Here is a 21,721-nt window from a genome sequence, read left to right on the forward strand (position 1 = left end):
GTCTTTTGGTTTCATGCTTGTCTCCTTTCTCTAGCCGTGAAACAGCTCTCCCTCAGCTCTGTTGCTTTTGGAGTAACAAGAGAAATACTTCTTGCTACAAGTTTTTTGAGTGTAATTGACACCAAATGTAGGCATATTGTACCTGAAGTATAGTTCTGGGGGAAAGGAATATATTTTTCACTTCCATAGAATGCTAGACATTCTTTACAGTGCAATTTGATGTGCTTAAGGCTTTTCTGTTAATAAACCTTATGGCCCGTAGGCTTTGAATTTGACTAAAATAAGTGAGCTCATCTATCAGGAAAGCGTATTTATGATCTCTAGGCAGATTCTCAATGCAGTAGGTTCATTGGAAGGACTTAATTTATGCTCTGAAAATCCTGCTGCCTTGAGGGAATGCCAAAAAGATGAAAGAGAGAACCTATTTTTGACCAAGAATCCTCCCCAAATAGCAAGCAGAGGTGGTAACACATGAAGACACGCGTCATGTTTGCCGTTGTGTTTATTTACTTTCTTATTCATTTTTCACCCTCTGCAACTCTTCCACCTCTCCCTAGATGACAGCAGAACCACAAGCCAGCTGGATGAGTTTCAGGAGTGTCTATCCAAGTTCACACGCTACAATTCTGTCCGGCCCCTGGCAACGCTGTCCTATGCTAGTGACCTCTACAATGGCTCCAGCATAGTCTCCAGGTGAGAAATTTGGTGGCTCTAGCAGTGCGTTTCATGGTGATACAGGCTGCTGAGGCAGAGCTCATTGCTTGTACATATCATAACTTGTTTAATACATGTGTAATGCTTTAGCTACACCAAAATAATTTTGTGATGAACGTGTGGTTATCATCGGTCTGTGAATGTGCTTAAGAGTCACAGTAGTACCTTTTCTGCCAGCTGATATAGATCAGAACCAAGTGTGGAATCTTTGAGAAGCCTTTCTAGTAAGACATGAAGGTTTTGTTGTAGGCTCGATCCTCTTCATGGTGAAGTTGCATTAAAAATAATGGAGATCTAGCATTTTAAGCCATTTTTCCTGATGCTGGTAATGTTAGGAATCTGTGGTGTTATTAAATCTTGTTTGTGGAGCCAGTTGTAATGGCAAATATTAAATAGCTAAGTTGTTGGTGACTGCGATTGCTTGACCTCTGCTAAGTGTTGGAAGCTCTTTCTGTCGTGCTTAAACTGGTGAGGGGGTGGTTGTGGTAAAATCAGCATAATAATTCTCTTTGTGCCAACAACAACTCTGCACCCCTCTGCCACGTGGGATGATCATGTCTTCTGCACCACTAAGGTCTGAGCTTGCAATGGACTTGTTTAGACATATGAGCTGGTGTAGGGAGCCTGCTTTGGCAGGGGGGTTGGACTCGATGATCTCTAGAGGTCCCTTCCAACCCCTACAATTCTGTGATTCTGTGAAATGTCTTTCAACAGAATCAGTTTCTTCTAGTTTCATGCCACGAACCAAGCTCCCTTAGGGATCAAGCCTGAGAAAGCACACGGGATAGGGAAAAGCTGCGACCTGCCAGCAGGCCATACTTTAAACTGACTTCAGCAGCTGTGGAAGCATTCCCTGGGGGATTTAATTAGTCTGTGGTAACTTGGTTAGAGCTGTTGGTGGTGTTGGGAAAGATGATGCAACGTGCTAATTGGGATTTTTTTTCCCTGTATGGCATACGTGCAGTACACACAAGATTCTTAGGGACACATTTAACAGATTTAAATGCATTTGTAGAAGTAGCATCATCCCTAATTTATAGGAAGGGAGCGTGAATTCCAAAGTGGCCATACCTGGGGTCTTGAAAGTAATGCTACAATAGCATGATGAATTGAACTCAGACTTTGAGCCTTGGTCTAGTGCTGTATGACAGAACCATCCAGACAGTGACAGAACAGCTTGACTGTTTCTTGAAAGACCACAAGAAATGTGTTATGTGGAGAAGCCAAGGCATGTGTAGCATAAAATACATATTTTCTTTTAAAGCAGCATTGATCCCTTAACTGCTGCAATATGTAGCAGGAATGTATAATGTCCGACTTAGTCACAGAGGTCAGAACACAATAATCACTGATCTGACGTGTATTTAACCTGTGCTGATTGGGTTCGTGCTGGCTGCAATGAAATGCAGATGGGAATCTCACTGCAACATAGACAAACTTCCTCAGCTACCAACTTCAGCATGGATTGGATTTTTCTCCTTTGCCCTTTCTTCTCCTTCACATTCTGCAAGAACAGCATTTTTGTGGTATTTGGTTAGAAAATACTGGAAGGGCAGTAAATCTCGCTCCGGTTTTGAAGGTATTATAATTCTTGGGTGAAATATACATTTGAATGGTATTTTACTGTTGTTAAAAATGAAGATAGAGTAAGGCCTCCATCCAAGCTAGCGCTAGAATCTGTAGTTACCTAATTTGCAACACATTTAAGCCCCCAAGAGTGTGGCTTCCACCTTTGTGTTTCTCCCTTGCTTAAGCCTTTCTTTTTATCAAAGCATTTAAGGGATGTTTAGGGGTTTCAGTGTGTGGGCTGACTTAAGACATTTTGCATTTGAGTGTGTCCTTAAGTGCCTTGGTAAAAACAATGCTGCCAAATGTGCTTCCACTGCAACTCCAGTTTGCTTCTGGCTATCCAGACAGTTCCTTCCAAGTTTGAACTGGTTAATCGAGAGTTTATATGTACTATTTGCTGGCCAACATGTTCAGTTGTTCACCACTGCTCTTCAGCCAAATTAGTAGGTCAGAAGCATCAATGAAATAAAAGTCAAAAAGAGAAGTCTTACTGCTTAGCTGCTGCTGTTGACACAAGTGCATTTAAATACAAAGCAAAAATGACTTATCAGTAGGTAATCCTCATCAATTCACCCCTCCAAACAAGGAAACAAAAAACCCAATAACCAAAAAATAGAGAAACAACCCAAAAGCAACCCGGTGGTATTTTTAAGGGATATTTCAAGTATATTTAAAAGTGGAACGTGGGATTGACCTGAAGTTCAGTTCCTGTGTGTGCAGTTTAGCTTGAGGTTTTCTTAATAAAATGATGGTATGAACCAACAGAATGCAAAGGTGCCTGGTTTGCATTGCTGTAACTCCTTAGCATTTAATACACTGGACTTGGAGAACTCTGTTCTCTTTAACAGAGAGTTGATAAGATATATTAGCTCTGTGTGCAAAGGGAGGTTGATGGAAACATGTTCGTTATCAGCAACCTCTTGTTTGTTTGTTTAGAAGGGAAATAAAACCGGATTTATGGGAACGGGATGAAAAGTGTAATTAAAGGCTGTATATAAGCCGACTGAAAACCCCCAAAGCTGAGCAGCAGTCTCCTGAGCCACTTGCCACAAGCATATTTATGAATGCCTGAACTTCTTGAGGGCTAATAAAAGCTGATGAACAACCCTGGGCATGTTGCATTACCTAGAAGCATTTTGGTGAGGCATGAAGCTGCTGCTGCCCTCCAGGACACGACAAGCTCTGCTTTCCAGTGTAGCTTTCCCCAGCACTGAGCGTACCCTGGGAACTCTTCCTCCTTGCTCTGCAATCCTGCTGTCCCTGGGCAGCATCCACACGGTGGCAGCCGCCGGTTGCGGTGCTGGGAGCTGGGCAGGGGCTGTGCTCCCTCTGCTGCATCGTCCATCACACATTAACACTGATTTAATAAGGTGCACGCAGCCAGATGGTGAGCCCAGCCTGGGTGATCTTCCTCACTTTGCTTAGAAAAGATGCTCGTGCATGAAAACACAACACATCCTTTTTTCCCCCCTTATTTGCATTGAGCAAAAGCTGAACAAAAGATATTCGGTGAAAATACATGTAAGGGTTTACACTGACCGGTTGTTCAGTTTCGCTTTTGGGGCACTTTCAACATGCCTGCTTTGCAATTGGAGCATACGTGTAGCTCAGTATGCTAAATGTATTTTTATGCACTCAGTTCTCTGAGGACAAAGTATTTACATGGCTTTCACGAGTATGTTAAGTTTAGCTAGAATTGGGCCAAGGAATAAATTTTCCATTCATTATGCCACCAGACAGAGCAGTCGTCAGAGCTTAACTTTTCCTCTCTCCACTTACTGAGGCAGTAAATAGTAGAAGGCTTTCTTTTAAAGATGAGACTGTAAACTGCAGCGTTAGCATTACAATGATTTATGTAGAAAATTGCTTTAGCGCTGTCAGAGGCCTTCAGAGTATAACGTGGCAGTCTTTCATGTTTCAAGAAACCGAATAGAGAACTACAAGGCTGCAGTGGGATGATGTCTGCCTGAGGCTGCACATCGCTACTCCCTGCTGGGAGTTCCCAGGTTGGGTGCAAACATGGCTGACTTCTGTCCTAGAAGCCCTCAGAGGTTTTTTTTGGGCAAATGCCGTGTGGGTTTTTCTAATTGGCTCAGACTGCAAATTCTTCTGGGTTAGTTTACCACTTCTCTGCAAGGTCTTGAAATGACGTGGGAGGAGGTTTGGATAGCCAGAGCTCTATTTGCCCAGTGACTTAGTGATTTACTTCATTAAAAAAATAATAATAAAATAAATTGGTTTTGGCTGCTGATACCTTGCTAATCAAATGAGAGCTTTTACCTTTTGGAGTCCTTTGTTCATTTTTTGGATTTATTTCTTTTATTACTTGCTTTTTATTCTCTTTCCTCTAAGCCAAGTGCAGGATATGAAGAGGCTTTCCTTGCACTCACACCGTACAATTAAGCCACTGTTTCAAAGTTGGGCTTTTGTTTGAGTTGACCCTTTCAGTAACATGACCTGAAATTCTTTCCTCAAAGGTGAGATTAAAAGGAAAAAAAAAGCCCATTAGGAGCATGTTTTCCATCGATTCACTGAGCTGTTTCATTTTTCTGTTCCCCTTTTTCCTTTGGTCTACTATTACTTGTTCATATATATTGAGTTCCGTACTTAATAAGATGCCTTTTAGTTCTATCTAACACAAGTGTTATTTTTTTTCTTCACCTCCCAGCCCCTTCGCTTTTTAATGCTCTGGGCTGGCAGGGGTTAGATGAGCCGTTTTATTAAACTGGTGATGCTTCTGTGTTGGTGGTAGAGATGAATGACAGAAACGTGCATGTGGGTTTATCCTTCGCAGGACTACGTTTCAGAGTGGAATGGATGCTGCTGCTTGAGAAGGTGAGAAACGAGTAGGGCTGAGTTTTTCTTATGGCCTTTTCTTAAAGCGATCGTTTATAAAATGGACCCTTATTTAAAGGTGGCAGTTCTAAACTGTGGATGGATTTGTCTTCCTTGGATTGTTCTCCATAACTGGATGGAGGAGAAATGGTCGGGTGAAGCGACTTTAAGTGCAGAATAGCAGAGGATGCTTGAAGTGGAAAGCCCTGAACCTCTTCGAAGTTTGTGCTTCTCCTCTGGCTCTGTTACCTTGATTCACATGAGGTTTTGGCCTATACACCAGAGGTTGTCTGGGGCCGAAATGGAATTTTGTTTACTTAGAGCTGGGCAAAATACTGAGCCTTTCCATTACTTTTTCTCTTGAGTGCAAAACTAATGCATTTCTTAGTACATAATTGTGGTCTGGATCCCTGGAGCAGAAGCTCACTATGATGTGTAACCAGCAGAAAGGTTATACAGATGTCAGCGTGCAACTTTGACTTTGAGGCCATCTCAGCTCCATACTGTAACCCTCCTAGTCCAGAGCAGTAGGACCAAAAGGAACTGTGAGAACCTCTCCAGCCCTGACCAGAAATACACACCTTCTGGTGGCTGTGTTGGCATTGCAGCGATATATTCTTGCATCTACGTGTGAATTTGCTTTTAGGGTTAGCATTTACATAATTAGGAATTGGGAAGCTAATGAATGAAACTTTCATAGCCACCAGTGGGACCTTATTTTTTTTCCTCTGGTAATTTCAGACTATCTGGTAGTAAGAAGATCTTTTTCCCATTAAGCTTTTAGTACTTCAAAGCTGTCTACAACTACAGATAATTAGATGGGTTTTGTAATTTAAATCAAATTGTATGAATTTTTATAAATAGTCTGTAAAAAGTATTGAAGAGTCCTTGATCAGTTTGGGAATCAGTTTCCTCCTGCCTTGGAAGCACTAGCAGAAGAGCTGATCATGCTTTGGGTAGGGTGTCGGACTCAATACCTTGCAAGGTTCTTTCCAACCTGAATTACTTTCTATTCTATCGCTCGGTAAAGCAGCTTGGACCTAAATGCCATTTAATGAGGTTTTTGAATCTCCCTGTTTCCAGGTCTGCATTCTGTATGTTTGTGCTGAATGCACACAGTCAGCTTGTATTTAAATTCCAGGTTCTGCTTCCAACTTCCTGCTGAGCATCTTCCTCTGGCCTTATGGTTCAAGAAGAAACAATATCCTCACGTGGCTTTGCCACTGTGCAAACTGAAATGCACTTCCTATGTATTTAGATGTCAATTTAAGCATGAGTATTTACCCTAACAAGGCTGGGCTTCTCAAAGCATGACTTTGTAGAGCTGCAGGAATTGAGAATGAATGCAGTAGCATCAAGAATGTCTTCTGAGACAGATACCTGAGTAGTGTGTGGAAGTCGTATTGCATCCCTGTGTTCACCCTTCTTTTCTTGATCAGGACAAAATACTTTCCTGTGAAGCTTCTGTTTCTCCTCCTATTCACATAAATGCCATCATTAGTCTGTAGTGTGGTGCTTTGACCTCAGACCTGGGACTTACAAACAACAAAAGCTGTAGTTTCACAGCACCTTATCTGCTGAACACACATAAGGACAGCATTGGCAAAAGGCAGTTCCACAAGCTTGCCTCCTCCATTCCCAATTTTATAGCTTTCTTTAATTTTTGAGTTTTGATGCAGTGAGTTTCATAGCTGACTGCTTGAGGAAACAAAGCCTGTCATTAACAGGGCATGAATTTCAGTAGTTTATTAGTGGGCTCTTTAATTTTCTAGCTGGATTTGTTGGAAATGCCTCGCTTTGGTAGCAGGTCATTATCTGAAAAGAATTAGTGTGCCTTTGGATTTCTTGTTTTTCTTCCTTGCTTGCTTAGGGGGGAGTTGAGGTTGTTAAATGATGGGCTGGCATGCAGAGTAGTGTGGGCTTGAATAGTTCTGAGGGAGAAAAGAAACGAAATCACCCCCCCAGCAGCTCAGCTTGGAGAAGAGGTTGGAGCTAATGGTTATTAATGTTGGCTGTACTAAGAACTGAGAAGTAGGATGGAGATGCTTTGGATCCATATGCTGCCTAGGTGTTTTGTGGGATAAACTGTGAAGTGACACTGGTGTTTGTGTGGTTACAGGGCTGAGTATGAGTGTGTGTATACACTGATGTAAATGATGGTGGTGGGAGTCAGGGCAGGTTTCTCTCTATGAGACAAACAAGGAAGATCCCTCAGAACCTCTTCCTGAAGAAACAGCATGCAAAACACTAACCAAAGAAAGAGATTCGGAATGCTATCAAAGCAATTTCCTGAAACAGATTTGGCAGGTGGACTGAAAATGTTTCAAATGGCATTTTAACCTCCTTCCATCATTGCCAGGCAGCAGGGCCATCAGAATTAATTGTCCCAGCCTGTTCTTTGGCTCCTCGACACGGCTCATCTGCGGCGTGCGGACACGATATTTATGAAGGCTGGTACCCTGCCTCACGCTGCCTGTTGGATTCAGCCGAGGTGTCTGAAGAGGTTACTGTCTCCAGCTGTCCCTCCTGATGCTCTGCTGCAGGGCGTCTGGCAGAAGAGCTAATGGAGTCTGATGAATTCGGAGGCTCTGGTTAATAGTTTGGCAGGCCGTGTGCCTGGCATGGGCCGGGCGCCGGTTTGATCTGAGCTCCTCATTAGGGAAATGGGGAATCTGGCAGTGTGGTCAGCTGGAGGCAGTAATGCCTTTGGCGTGATGGTGAAATGGGGAACTGGAGGCCTGTAGATGGGCTGCGTTGATTACAGTCCCGGTACTGATGGATGCTTCCTGTTCTGAGCTCTTTTCAGATGCATTTGTTGATCTGTTGCAGCTGCGATGCTCTGTTTTGAAGAAACACAATTTTGTTGGCACGGTAATAAATGTGGTGGTTTGAAAGGAAGCTTGCAAGCTTTTGATGGCCCTATATTTAGAGGGAATTTCAATCGCTATCAGAAGCTTATTCCTAATTCATGGCATCGCACTGGTAGGATGTACAGACAGCCTTCCAACTGGCTTGAGTTTGACTGTGGGGTGGAGTAAGGTTTCCTCCCTCAAACCTGTTCCATCATACGCAGCTTGGCAGGAGGCTGCGAGCTTCCTTCTGAAAACACTTCCCGAGCTTGAAAGGAGAGTGGCAAGCGTGTGTGGAGGCCTAAAATCTCTTCCACTCTTATGTTTTGGAATGCTGAGGCTGTGCAGTGCTACCCCCAGAGCTGTCAATAAACTCTTGCGTACCAGCAAACCTGGTTAAAATTGAGGATCCTGCTTTTCAAATCTGGATAAGCCGCCTGAAATATTGCAGCAGGCACAGCGATGATTTGGCTGCAGTTTTAGCTAACATCATTAGAAACATGCTGTATTTAATTGTTGGTGATTTTTAGTTAACGTTTGCCCTAGCCTAGCTTATTTTAAAATGGTGACTTTGGAAAAACTGAATCTAATCCTCATTAACTTGCATGGTAGTTGTTTGCAGTTGCTTTGGCTCATTGTACTTCTGTGTATCTACCATATAAACCCTGGGACTGTCGTCATCTCTTCAGCATGCAGAAGAGCATCGCTAGCAGTAAAGTGGCTTTTTATCAGTACGCTTTATGTTCAGTTGCTTGCAAAATTCAGTAGTTCCCTATAGATTTTTCTCATCATTAGTGCTAATTAAACTAGGTTCCCCTGAATACATGTATGAATAAAACTTATTTAGTAGAATAGTACGTCCCTAGCTACATGATTTTACAGACAAAGTTAGAAGAGATTTTTGGGTTGTTTTTAGAGGATATTATGTTCAAAGTTGCTTCCCCTCAAAACAGAGGGGATCTTGATTATGGAAGTTAAGCTACTGTAGGAGGCACTGTCTCATAGTGCAGCATATTCTCCTGTTGGGTTTTAAAAAAGAATAATTTTATTTTATCTAGTGATGAGAAGGCATGAAAGTAGCTCTGTTGGTTTTGATGTTGGAGCAGAGAGAACCTACCAAACCTCCTCAGTTTCAATTTAGAATGAATTGAGAGTATTACTAAGTGGCTTCTATTAGAACTGATGGTATTTCATTACACATAAAAGGATTTTTGTAAGCATGAAATGGGCCCGAAACTAGGTCTAATGACATTACTTAGTCAAGTTGGTACCTTTTTATACCTGTCTTTGAAACAGAGCAGAATAAAGCTCAAGACTACTGTGGCTGTGAGAAGGATACTGAGTATGACTGCAGCATGGTTGGTACTATAGTGTCTTCACAATTGCCCAGAGCTGAGGACTCACCTTGTCTGTGCAGTGCAGACTTCAGTAAACAACAATGTCCTTCTCTGTTTGTTCCCTTGCTGATGGGAAACAGTTACAGGGAAAAGCAGGTAATCAACTGGTGAAGAGCTGACTTATTGTGCCTTATGTCTGTGTTGCAAATAGACTCCTAAGCAGAGCTGTACTTGAAAACATTTGAAGTGTGAAGGAGAAGCAGTGGCAGGTGAGGTTACCCAAGATGTGTTCCAACAGCGGCCAGTGTATCCTGAAGATCTCCAGGAGAAGGGATCAAACCCCAAACCCTGTGCTTTTGGTGGGAGAATGTGCTGTTACTAACAACTCAGTAGTCTGGGCTTTTGATCAATATCATCTGTTCTCATACTCCTACAGTGGCGAGGAGTGATATCATTGTAACAGGACTGCTGAGCCCTGATGGTATTGATCTTAGGGTGACAGGGATCTGCTCTGGATCTGCTGCTTTCATCACTGGAGGTGCACATGAAGAAATTGTCTCTCAGTTCTAGCAAGTCTGGCAGAGATGGACTTGAAACCTTGCTGAGTCCTTCTCCATCTATGGCCTTGGTTCAGATCCAGCTCTACCTTATAAAATGTTGTGGTAAGTTGATTGTGACTGCTAGAGTCAAACAGCAAAACAAAAACCCCACCAAAACTGTGAGCCCTCTAGTATGCAGCTCATGTCTCAGAAGCATCTAAAGGTATTTCTTTGTGAAAAGTGGTGTGCTTAATTTTGGACTGGAACGCTTGCTTTGTAAAGCAGATTGCCTTTGCTAGGGGAGGCATAGGATGAAATGGAGATCTGTTTGCAACAGTTTACAACAGATGTTCAGTTTTCTTTTTCCCTGAAAATCAGGATACACGGTATCAGAGGGATCCTAAAGTCCAATATCTCTGCCAGTTTTCCTGGCTGGTTTGCTGTGAACAGAATAGTAATAACTCCAGGCACCAAGTGGGCTTCAGTGTTGATTTGAATGATGGAGATCTTGGGGCTGGGAAGTAAATGATAACTACGGTTATGATTAGGGAATAGGAAGGCTTTCTCAAGTTTCTGGCTCATTCATTTCTATGCATCAATTTTCATGTAATTTCATCCTTTGGGCTGTTGGGACCAGAGGCTGTCGTGGGCTGATGGACTCTTGTTTAATTAGCTGGGCTGTGAGTTCTCTTTCCATTCTTTCTGTCCACTTAAGTTTCCTTTGTGCTGGGTCAGACATGTAGCTGATGTTACTGAAATTATCCTTCTGGTTTCAGCTTTGACTTGAATGTTACACAGAACTTACCCATACTGCTTTTCTGAATGAGATTAAATGAAGCAATAGGAATGCCGTAAGCCCCAAACTGTGATTCCAAGTCATAACTAGATTATACTAAAACATAAATAAAATTACCTTCACCTTTGGCATAGGGGCTGTGGGCATGTTTGACAGGAAAAGTGTTTTATGTTGTGCCAGAGGATGTTCAGGTTGGATATTGGGAGTGAGCGTTGAGGGACATGGTCAGTTGGCATGATGGGGATGAGTTTGGGTTGGACTTGGTGGTCTTAGACTCATAAAGGCTGGAAAAGCCTCTTTCAGTGAAAGTGGCAGATGCTGCTGAATGATGTTCTCATTTTGTACTTGGTGCTTATGCACCTGTTTAATATCTTTGTGTCCTGGCTGTCTGCTTGGGCCTGTTTAGGGGTAGGTGTTCCATTATTGTCTTCTGCTTGGATTACTCTATAGCCTAGTAAAGAACAGAGCAGGCAGCCTACAGAATCTGCTGTCCCAGTATGGCATTAGGTGAGGAAGATGCATGCCAGTCACCACTTGAACTAAATGAATATACAGGTAGTAAAACTAATATCTGCTATTGGTTAAATGGCTCTGTTCTACTACTGTATTTAAAACTTTGTGCCCTGCAAGTTGTCTTCTGGAATGTCTCATCCACCAACGTTTTTCATCAGACCTCTGTTAAACTTGAATCTGATTTATTAAGAGGCCTTAATTGTGGTAGCTGAGACATCTTTGTCAGATTTGTCCTCTAATCAAGCTAATGTTCTGGTAATCTACGGTCGTGTCCAGCCCAGGTTGATGCAGTTCTTAAGGATGAAGATGTTTGCTTTTTGATGTTGGTATCCATTAAGCAGAGTCTCATTTATGTAGTTAACTTGTCTGTCTGTGTAACAGGCTGTAGAACTGAAAGGTATGCTGTTTTGTTTTCTTTTATTTAGGAGGCTCTTCATAAGATTTAGGGGCTGCAGTAACTCAAGGTTGCACTGTACTTACTCAGTTTCTATTTGGAAACACCCTTTGCGGTACAGCAGTTTCAACAGGGCAAAATGTTCAACTGAAGGTGGTCTGTTTGTGTTCTTATGGCACAGGTCAAGTATTTAGGGGCAACAAGGAGTCACTAATGCAACTGTTGCTTTATAATTTAAAACTGACTATTTTTTCTTATGCACAGCTTTAGCATAACAGCTTTTTGATAGCAAAACATGATTGTTTTTTATCTCAGTAATAGTTGTTTTTAGATGTGACAAAATCTCATCTTTGAGGTGCTGGAGTGCAAAATACAAGCACCGTCTGAATGTAGCTTTGTTTTAAAAACTACAAATTAGTATGTGAGTGCACGCTTTGTGGCACTAATTACATTGCCTTAAAATAAAAGTCTGCTGTAAAAGCAGTCTCTAAGGAATGTGATATTAATACCAATTTCTGTATTGGTCCCAGGTGCCAAACAGTCTGCAGGGCTGCTCGTGGATTGGCTTGTAACCTTAATTTCTAATCTTTTGACTTCAGTGTTTCAAAACACGTTGGAAATAGGCAAAGAGGCTGCAAGCAATAGGGTTTGGGATGGGATATCCCCATAGTCTGGGGAGTGGAAGCACAAAGAGAGAAAGACTGAAAGCAAATGCTGCTGCTGCTGCTTCCCTCCCACCAGTTAACTTCCCTCCGCTCCCCAAAATGGAGAGCAATTATCCAGATTGCTGTTGAATGTGGGACTGGAAATGTAGAAATAGAAACAGCACCATATTAGGTAGAAAGTGGAATTGAAAGGATTTGGTATATTCAGTCAGAAAACTATATATAGGCCCATGGGGAGGGACTGAGATGTACCCTTTCTGGAAATGGTAACTCCTGCAGTCTCAGATTCTATTACTGAGTCAGAACTTAGGATTGTAGTAGTGATTGTAGAGTGTGTATATGTACAGTGTTCATTACCAGTGTCAGGTTCCCATCACACTATGCAGCAGCAAGGATCAGGTGTGGTGTGTGTGTGTTTTAAAGTGAAGGGCCATGGGGAACCCAAGATAAACCTTCATCTGTTCCAAATCAGTCTTCTGGCAAAGTGCTTTCCACTTCTAATATGAAGTGGTTCACCACCACTTTTGCTGTTGCTTTGTTCATAAACTGTGACTTTGTACACCCTGCTTGTCCCTTCCCTCAACCTGTTTCCAAAGCAAAAGCCTCAGTCGTTCTGGCACTCGCCTGTGAGGGAGCTGCTTCATCTCTTTAATCCTTCCAATTGTCCATCTGTATGCGTTCTCTAACTCCAGTACATCATCCAGGGATGTGGCGAACATCAGGATGCAAATATAGCAAGGCTTTATGCAGTGGTAAAAATGGGGAATACTCATTCTTCACTGTTTTCCCCGTAGGTCTACCCTCAATACCAAGCCAAGGTCCAAAACGTGTTTCAGAAGCAATTTATTTCATAATTCCATTTGTTAGCTGGAAGTGCTCTCTAATGTCATTGGCTTTTAAATAAAAATGAAAAAGTTGATTTATTTTTTTTACTCTCAATCTCTGAGATTATAGAAAAACAGCAGAGAAACCAGAACTTTTGAGAATGGATTTGCTTTCCACTGGCTGTTAGTGATAATACTAAGATGCTGGTTACTTGACTTCTCAGCAGAAAGAAAGCAGTGATTTGGGCATAGGAAATGTCTCATCTCCAGAAGGTTCCTTCCAAAAATTCACATAGTACTGATGCTGTCAGTCTAGAGAACAATCTGCCATCACTGGAGCTGGTTGCTTGCACTTGGGTTGAGGTAGGTTTGTAGCTCCAGCACTGCTGTTCCCTCAGCCCTCTCCAGCACTCTACTGAAATCAATCATCGTTGGTCCTACATTAGGTCTACTTCAAACACATGGCTCTTCTTTCAGGAGGACATTAACATCCAGCACACGAGCGCTTCCTGCCTTGTGTTGGCTCGCTGGTGGCCTCTCACTGCACATGAAGCAGATGCTAACTGCTGCATGTGCTGTGCTCTGGCTGCTTGTTTTGCTGAGTGATGGCCTTTTTTTGGACAAAAATGGTTATTTCCTATTACCCGATTGCATGTTATTGTTGTACTAATGGCTGCAACTTGATTTATTTATGTAAATCTGGCTTTAGAAATATGTCACCTGAAAAGCAGGTTGTTGTTTATCAGAGCTAGCCCCATTGTGTCATTTGGCAATATGTAAAACTGAATTCTCCTGTGAATTTTCATAAAGATAAACATGCGTGTAAGGCAGAGCTTATACTGAAACAAAAAGACTTGAGATGGTAAGTGACAGGAATACCAGCGAGCTAGTTAAGTGCAAATGAGCCTTGCTTAATACTAAACATGTTTAGAGGACTTGTAGGGAAAAGTGTGGGAATGGCTGCTGTGCGAATGGGGTTGTTTGTCCTAATCCTGATTAGTGCAGGGGGGAAGCGGAGGCTCTGCAAATATTAGCAGTAATTTTGCATAGTGAATAATCTGCTCCATTAGTTACTTAGATTGTTGATATTTTTCTTTGCCAGTCGCTTACTAAAAGCTGATTGGCAGAAAGGTGGGTTGCTTTTCCTACCAGCACTGCGCGTAGGTTGCAGAGGGCAGGATGCGACACTGTTAGATTTGCTGTGTTGGGTTTGCCTGCCTTCCTCACAGCCACCAAACATCTGTGCAGGTGCTGCTTCATTTCTGCATCAGTTTTCTCCCTGCAGTGTCTTTGATGCTGTCTGAAGGTCGCAGGTCTGATGATCTGTTTTTGGTGGTTGATGCTTTTTATTAATTATTTGTAATGGTGTGCTAACTTTTACAGATGCATTGAGATGCTCATTTGTTACGTCTATGGTATATCTCTTAATGCTAGAGAAGGAAACCTACCCTCGCTGAGACAGTGTTCTGTTCCAGTAACTTGGCTTTTTACCAGCCATTGTAATAAATTATTTGTTCTGCTGTAGCAGAAGGCTGAAGGTATAAATTGAGTCCAAGCAGATGAATTGCTGCCATCAGTTTAGTTGCGCCCTACCTGAATCCACGGACAAGCAGGAGCCGAGGCTGCGGTTCAATTAAGACAGTGGTACAAGTAAATCCCTTCTTTTGTTGCGTGTGCTTTCGATTATACAGTTCTCACATAGAGCAGAGTGAGCTGACAAGTCAAGTCAGGAACAGTGCTTTTGTCCTGGCTATATAGAAGGAGGTGAGGCTCAGGGAGAGAAGCAGCCTGGCTGCTTTACTTCTTGCTTTCCCTCTCCCTTTTTATATAAATAGATGCCTGTGTGTCCTCTTGATTCACTTATTCCCCAGTCATAAGCACGTTCATTTTCTTCACTTCTTTTTGGAACTGATTTGGCAGGCTTGGCCTGACTTGCTCTATCTCTACTGTAGCAAGCAAGCAGTGGTGGAGGAACTGTCTCCTGCAGCGCTTTGGGGAGTTTTAGGCAACCTGAGTTAAAAGGCCAAGTTACAAGCTGCTTCATTGAATTACTTCATATCGTCAGGCAGCATATCAAAAGTCCTTCGTCTCCATAGTTTAAAAATAACCTGATGATATCTCTCCTCTACAAGGATTTGAAAACCCTGTTGGCATTTGAATTTCTCTTCCCTTGAAAGCAGTGCGGTGCCTTCAACTGCTCAGCTATGGCGAGGGGTAAGAAACACGAGCTGTGGCAGCTGTGAGTGCTGCCTGAAGAGCCCTCTTCTCTTATAATTGGTTTGTCACTTTCTGACTGTAGAAAGGTACCGTAAGTACCCCTGCTCAGGATTTTTCAGGCTATATGAGTGTGAAATCCTCTCAGCTTAAACTGGGTGTTCTCTGCTGTCAGTCTGAATGTGCTGTCTGGTTCACAAATGCTTCTGAAGAGAATTCTGATAGGGACAGTGGAGATTGAAATTAATTACTGAATGGTTAGTAATAGCGGATTGCTTAGATGGGAGACTAGAGGAGAGCTGGTGACTCATCATTGCAACATAGAGATTGAGGGTAAATGCTGCTTCCACCTTCTTTCTGGGAGTAACACCAAATTATAGTCTCACTGACAGTGATGTTCCTGAAACTAGTTAAGTGTCTGCACACATCCATCCTGCCATACCTTGCATGACATGGGCTACAGGCTGGTGAGGAGCTGCTTCTAGAAAGGAAATTTACTTCTCTGGCTACTAGATGTTAAGTGGGTTTCTCTCAAGCCCTTCCAAACTGTGGAAATAGCAATGAATTGAGCTGTGTATACCCTGTTGCCTGCCTTTCTCTCTGATGTATATCATGTACAACCGCAGGCTTTTCTCATTTGCAGCTTAACTTTGTTATAAGGTGACTGCTTTTACTTGCTGCTTTGTTGATATCTATTACAAACTTGCCCTGCAGTTCAAGAAAATAAGTGCCTCTGTTTCCAAGAGCAACCCTAAGTGGAAGTCGTAGCGTGCATGTGTTTTACAGTATTGATGATATATGTTTCAACCCTCTGTTGTTACTTAAGGAATTTAGAGGGCCTTTTCCAGTAGTGCTGGTTTGCCCTGCATTAACACATAGAGTTCACCAAGCTGCTGTACAGAATTGCTGAAGGATGGAGCGATGCATCCAAAACAAATCAATGGGCAAGCATCCCTCAGCATCTTTTTTGTAGACCATGCAGCTGAATGTAAAGCAAGCTTCCAGGGTGAACCGTCAGCTGTGATATTTGGGTATCTTGTAATGTAGCTGATATAGTTGAACTGAAAAACCTTTAGAGCTTCTGAACAGAAGTTCATTTTGTAAATCGAAGAGTTGGATGTGTATGGAGTGGATGATTAGAAAATGGTGCCTGAAAGCAAGAACTCTGTCATTGGTGCCACACCTTATACAGTGTTCTGTGCATCGTATTTGTTAACTGCAGTCTTAAGGAGGATTATTACCTGCTCTGCCGTACTGAAATGTACTTACCAGCAAGGTATTTTGTAATCTGAATATGTGTCGTGTTGCATGATTCTCAGTCTGTGCTTTTCTTTTCTAGTATTGAATTTGACCGGGACTGTGACTACTTTGCCATCGCTGGGGTGACGAAGAAGATTAAAGTCTATGAATATGGTACAGTCATTCAGGATGCAGTGGATATTCACTACCCTGAGAATGAAATGACCTGTAATTCCAAAATCAGGTAAGCGTTGACTTTGTATTTACTCTCAGACTGCCTTTTCCATTCGCTTGTTTACGTGGTTATTTTGTTGTTTTGCTTTCTTTGTCTGCCGTGGGTAATACTTGGCTGGGAGGGGAAGGGTGGAAAGCAGGAGCTGGCAGAGAACTTGCTGTGTGCTCTGGGTGGGATGATGTGGCCACTAAGCACTCCTGCTTGAGTGTGCTGGGCCCAAGTATTCCGAGAAAGAAGCTTATGGTAGTGAAGAGTCTTCGTGTTCCTTGCAAATGCTGCTGGAAATCCACTTGGGTAAAAGGAGAGTAAAACCTGAGTTGTGGATCTACGGGCTATACAGATAACTTTTTGTCTCCAGTTCCTTATAACAGCCACCAATTCATTTACACTCTTCTATTCAATAAGATCATCTCCATTGCAACAAGTGGTTACTGGTCCTCAAGAAGTACACCTCATTTGCACCTCCTGCCTATGAATTTATATTTGCCTGATGGACCTCATGATGTTGAGCTCTCGGGAAAAGATGTTGCTTAATTTTTGTACTTCTGTTGTTACTGTTAGTGTTTATTTTTTAATCCTTATAAGTGACTTAAGCCAAAGGAAGTGTAACCTATCCCACAACTTCTATCAAAAGAATCCAGCTAACGTAACTTTAAAAATCCCAATTTTTTAATTTAATGCGTTCATTGTGAGCTAGGCAGCATACCAATATAATAGGCAGTCTCCCTGTACAGCTGTGTGTTTGTATGATGCTTGCTTATGTAAATGCACCTGTTTGTTTGGAATGATCCCTTCATGATCAACTATTGGATTTCTTCTTCATTCTCTTACCTGTCTCCTTTTCATAGCATTGACATTTAGATCAGTATCACTCAACTGTCTTTTCCCAGTCTGATTTATTGCCTGTTTGGAGCTGAATATAAACAATATCAGAGGATCCTGTATTGATAAACCGTACTGATGATGGAGCTTGTGTTCTGCTGGACTTGTGAAATGCTCAGCTTTTTTGACCGAGTCATAGCAGTGTTCACACTGTTCAGCTTCATTGTTCTGAAGAGAAGAGCAGAATAACAGAACAATCTAGCACCTGATGAAAATCTCTCGTCTTAATTAGAAGGTGGAAAGTAATGTGAATTTGGTATTTTGCTGTCCGAGTCTCACTTCCCAACTTACTGCTTCACATTTGATAGGAATCTGCCCTGACAGTCCTGCCAGGCATTAGGTAATTGTTTGTTCTCCCTTCCCTGGCAGCTGCTGGTGCATTAGCACATTCACTGATGTTACCCTTGTCAGCTTTGTGCTCCAGACAAGATACTGCTTGCATTCAGCATTTCTTCTCTTCCTCAAATCTCATGCATGTATATACATATATATATACATATATATATGTGACGATGCAAATGTTCTGTCCTCTGACACTCTGCCTCAGCAGAGATGGACAGGGTCCTCTTCATTCATTTACCTGCCCTAGTTTCTCTCTTTCCTCCCAAGAAATGCTCTTTTTCTTTTTTTTTTCCATTGGTACCTTCACATTATATCAACCTTCCTTCAGCATATGGGTGCTTTTGGTTTTGACAAATAAAGTTAGGCTGTCAGTCAAATGCATCCTTGCTATATCCATTAGCTGTTCTGCCAGTCACTGGTCCTGGGGCTCTCTGTCACAGTGTAAAACAGTATAATAATTTGCTATTCTGAAGTGATGTAGCTTGAGGGAGAAGTTATATAGGAAGGAAGACTGTAATCTCATTACAGAATATTGCAGTATGCTGAAATTGTGCCTGCATTATGGTTAAAAAAAAAAAAAAAGCCTTGGCTTAAGGCTGTTTCATCTTAATTTGGGTGGAAATGCAGCATCTTCCAAAGGCTTATTCTAACTCCTCACTAATGCCTTTCTATTACCAGGGACAAACACATCCCTGCAGCACTGCATGGGTGGTACCTCTCTTGCCTGCTGTCTTGGGTGGGTTTTGGTGCTCTGCCATGGTGCTGCCATTGAAAACTCCTTTTGCTGTCAGGCTGCCTTATGGGAACCTTTGTGTCCCAGCTGGTTAGAGCAGGCTATTGAAAAAACAACAATAAAAAAAAAAGCCCTGGTATAATGGGGATCTTGCAGATGGCTGCAGGCGCTCAGCACAGCTCGTAACATCCCTCTTTGCACTGCACCAGGGCTGTCTGTCTGCAGGTGGTTTTGCTCTCCAAATCCACGTCATGGTAAGCTCACCCTAAATCGATCCTGGTTAACCTTGTTGGAGGCAATGATGCTGGGATAGAAGTGATTAGCTTAACACCGGTGATTCAGCTCTGGGGGAGCAGTGGCTCAGGCGGGCTTCCATTGAGCTGACAGGTGACAGCAGAGGCTCAGCCTCTGGTGCCAGGCCTGCTGTCCTGGAGCAGCTGGGGAAGGGAAGGCAAAGGAAAATGGGAAGGGAGGAGAAGGGCAGCCCTGGTTGAGGCTGGCACCAGCCCTGACAGCATTGGTGTCCTCTGCAAGCTCAGGTCTCACCGAGTGGTGATGGATTGTAGGCCTGCTTGGAGCAGAGCCCTGGCACAGAGCATCTCTTCCTCTTTTCCAACCCCCTCTTTACACCCACCTGCTTCTTAAACATGTTCCTTTTTCATCGCCTGCTGAGCTTTTCCTGATCTTTATTTTTAAGAATGGGGAAGGAAGTTGGTGTGTCAGTTTTCTGGTAAGCGTGCATCGCGTCCCCTGGGAACGGCAGAGGCAAAAGCTTCCAGGAAAAACACAAGATGACACATAAATCCTCATAAAAATCCCATTTACAGATTCATAGCTTCAGCACAAGAAACAAATCCTGGCATTGTGCAGGAGCTATAAAAAGCACCGTGTGAGCTAATTATGATTTGCTGTGTCCCAGCTATGGCAGGCAGTAATCTGTAGCTCCCTCTGAGCAGGGGAGGTGGGAGAGAACCAGAGTGGGACAAGCAGCAAGCACAGCTCTCCTATGATTTATCCAACAGGCAGAATGGCTGCTGTGCCATAGGCTGCTGTGCCATACACTGCAGCAGGGAAAGAGAAAATAAGAGGGCTAGTGTTCCAGGTGAAAGAAATTTGCTTTAGGCCTCATTAATCCACAGTAGGTGATGTGCAAGTGTGACTAGGTAAACACGCCTTTCAAATGCATGTTTGATATTCTGCATGCTCACCACTGTGTGTGTGTTTGCAGCATCTGTACTTCGGTGATAGATGTTACCACGAGCCGCCCAAATTGGCTGCATCTATTTAGTCAACTGCAGTAAAAGCTGGGTTGTTGCTTTGTGTTTTGGTGTTTGTTTTTTTAGGAGGCTGCTAGTATTTTATTGTACTCATTTCTTGGTGTCAATAAATCAAATGCATGATTGCTGTAGCCTAATAGTTTGCAGGCATATTACTGTCAATTTTTAAAGTGTCTTTCAGTCCCCGCTATTAAGCTGAAATTAAGCAAAAACTCAGTGTGGTGTTTTTCAGCTTAGTGGGCTATTTGGAGAGGTATGATCTTAGTTTATGCTGGAAAACTTCAAGGATGGTTGTTGGGCGTCTATATTTCTGCTGCAGAGAACAGAAACACCTCCAACTTCCATTAATTCCAGCTTTAAGGTAACTGTCTTATTTTGCAGTAAGATGTTTTTCTTTACAAGTATTTCTCTCTTAACCCCATGAGGGACTTTCTTTGGTTTGATTCAAAAAAAAGAATAAATCTGGTTTTAATATCTGCTATGATGCTGTAATTCTGTATGTCTCTGAAGTGTTTGGTTAGTGCTGTTTCTCACAGGGATGGACCTTGCAATAACACATCATTCCTTTAAAGGCGTTTCTGTCTTCTAATTACTGGGCATTAGTTCACTCATGGCATTAGACTGGATCTGAAACATTTGGTACTCGAAAGCAGGCCGCTATGCAAGTAGTTTGTGCCTTATTAAAAGCCTCGGCTCCATTCATTTGACACCTGGTGACTTCATTGTGGATTTTAAGACTTTTCAGCCATAAAAACATTGGCTCATGAAAGAAACATCGGCACAACTGACAGCTCTCACTGAGCTGCCCACTCGTGTCACTGAACAAAATGAGCACACAGCTTCACAGGGTCAGGGATTTTGTGTGTCTGGACCAGATGCCAAGGTTAGGAGAGTGCTTCAGCAGGGGATAATTAGCTTTCAGTGAGACCTTCTCAGCAAGTTTCTCCTTGCTAATATCTCAGAAGGAAAGCTGTCATAAATTACAGCAAAGTAAACCTCGGGTGCAACTGTTTCACTGTTTGTGGTCAAAAAAGCAAAGTGAAAACTGAGAAGTATGGCCACTAGTATTTTAAATAAAAGGTGACCTTCACAACCCCACTATTAATTATGCATTATCTCAGCCCTAGGTATCTATCTTTTGTATCATACATCATAGCCTCCACATTTCAGTTTTTCCCCTGTACATGGCTGCAGGCCATCCAAAGGTTGTCTCTAGAAGGTTATTTCCATATACTCCTGGGGTTTTTGTGCTTAACTCACCTGAGGACTGAGTAAGCTGCATTTTTGGTCCGTCTCCCTTTTGCCCTTTACTTTCCCAGTCTCCATCTTGCTCACTTGTGCATTTCTGAGTCTCACTCAGCTTGTTATCCATGATAACATCTTATAGGAACCCAGGAAGATAAAAGGTCTTTAAAATTTCAACAAAACTACCTGTGTTGGGCACAGGAAAACGATCAGCCCCTTCCCAGTACCTTCTGCAATACCGTCCCAACCCTCTGTAGATCCCAGAGAAGCCATGTGGAGGAGAGCTGTAGGTGTGCTCAGAACAACTTGTTCTTCATCCCTTTGCAGCCTTTATTTTAATACAAGGAACACTTAGGTAAAAAAGTGTCCTTTACCTGGTCTCTATCTGTTCCAACCCTGAATTGTGCTGTAAAAAAGTTACTTTAGAGGCTTTAAGTCATAAAGAAGCTCAAGCACTACACTGTCAAGGAGAACACTCTGATTTCAGACTTTGTAAAGAGAGTTGGGTGGTGATGAGGG

The 21,721-nt window shown here is 42.5% G+C and overlaps 1 protein-coding gene across 2 annotated transcripts in view; it reads left to right on the forward strand.

Annotated features, from left to right (window-relative positions):
• Positions 1 to 21,721, forward strand: part of COP1 (COP1 E3 ubiquitin ligase) — a 119,699-nt gene that overhangs the window by 34,599 nt on the left and 63,379 nt on the right. For both annotated transcript variants that reach the window (XM_015869783.2, XM_085510957.1), the window contains exons 11-12: positions 558 to 693; positions 16,589 to 16,732. In XM_015869783.2, coding sequence (XP_015725269.2) covers positions 558 to 693; positions 16,589 to 16,732 — 280 coding nt within the window. The remainder of the gene's footprint in view (positions 1 to 557; positions 694 to 16,588; positions 16,733 to 21,721) is intronic.

The sequence above is a fragment of the Coturnix japonica genome, chromosome 11 (assembly GCF_054131305.1).
Source record: "Coturnix japonica strain WE chromosome 11, WE-NBRP24, whole genome shotgun sequence".
Taxonomy (NCBI): Eukaryota; Metazoa; Chordata; class Aves; order Galliformes; family Phasianidae; genus Coturnix; species Coturnix japonica.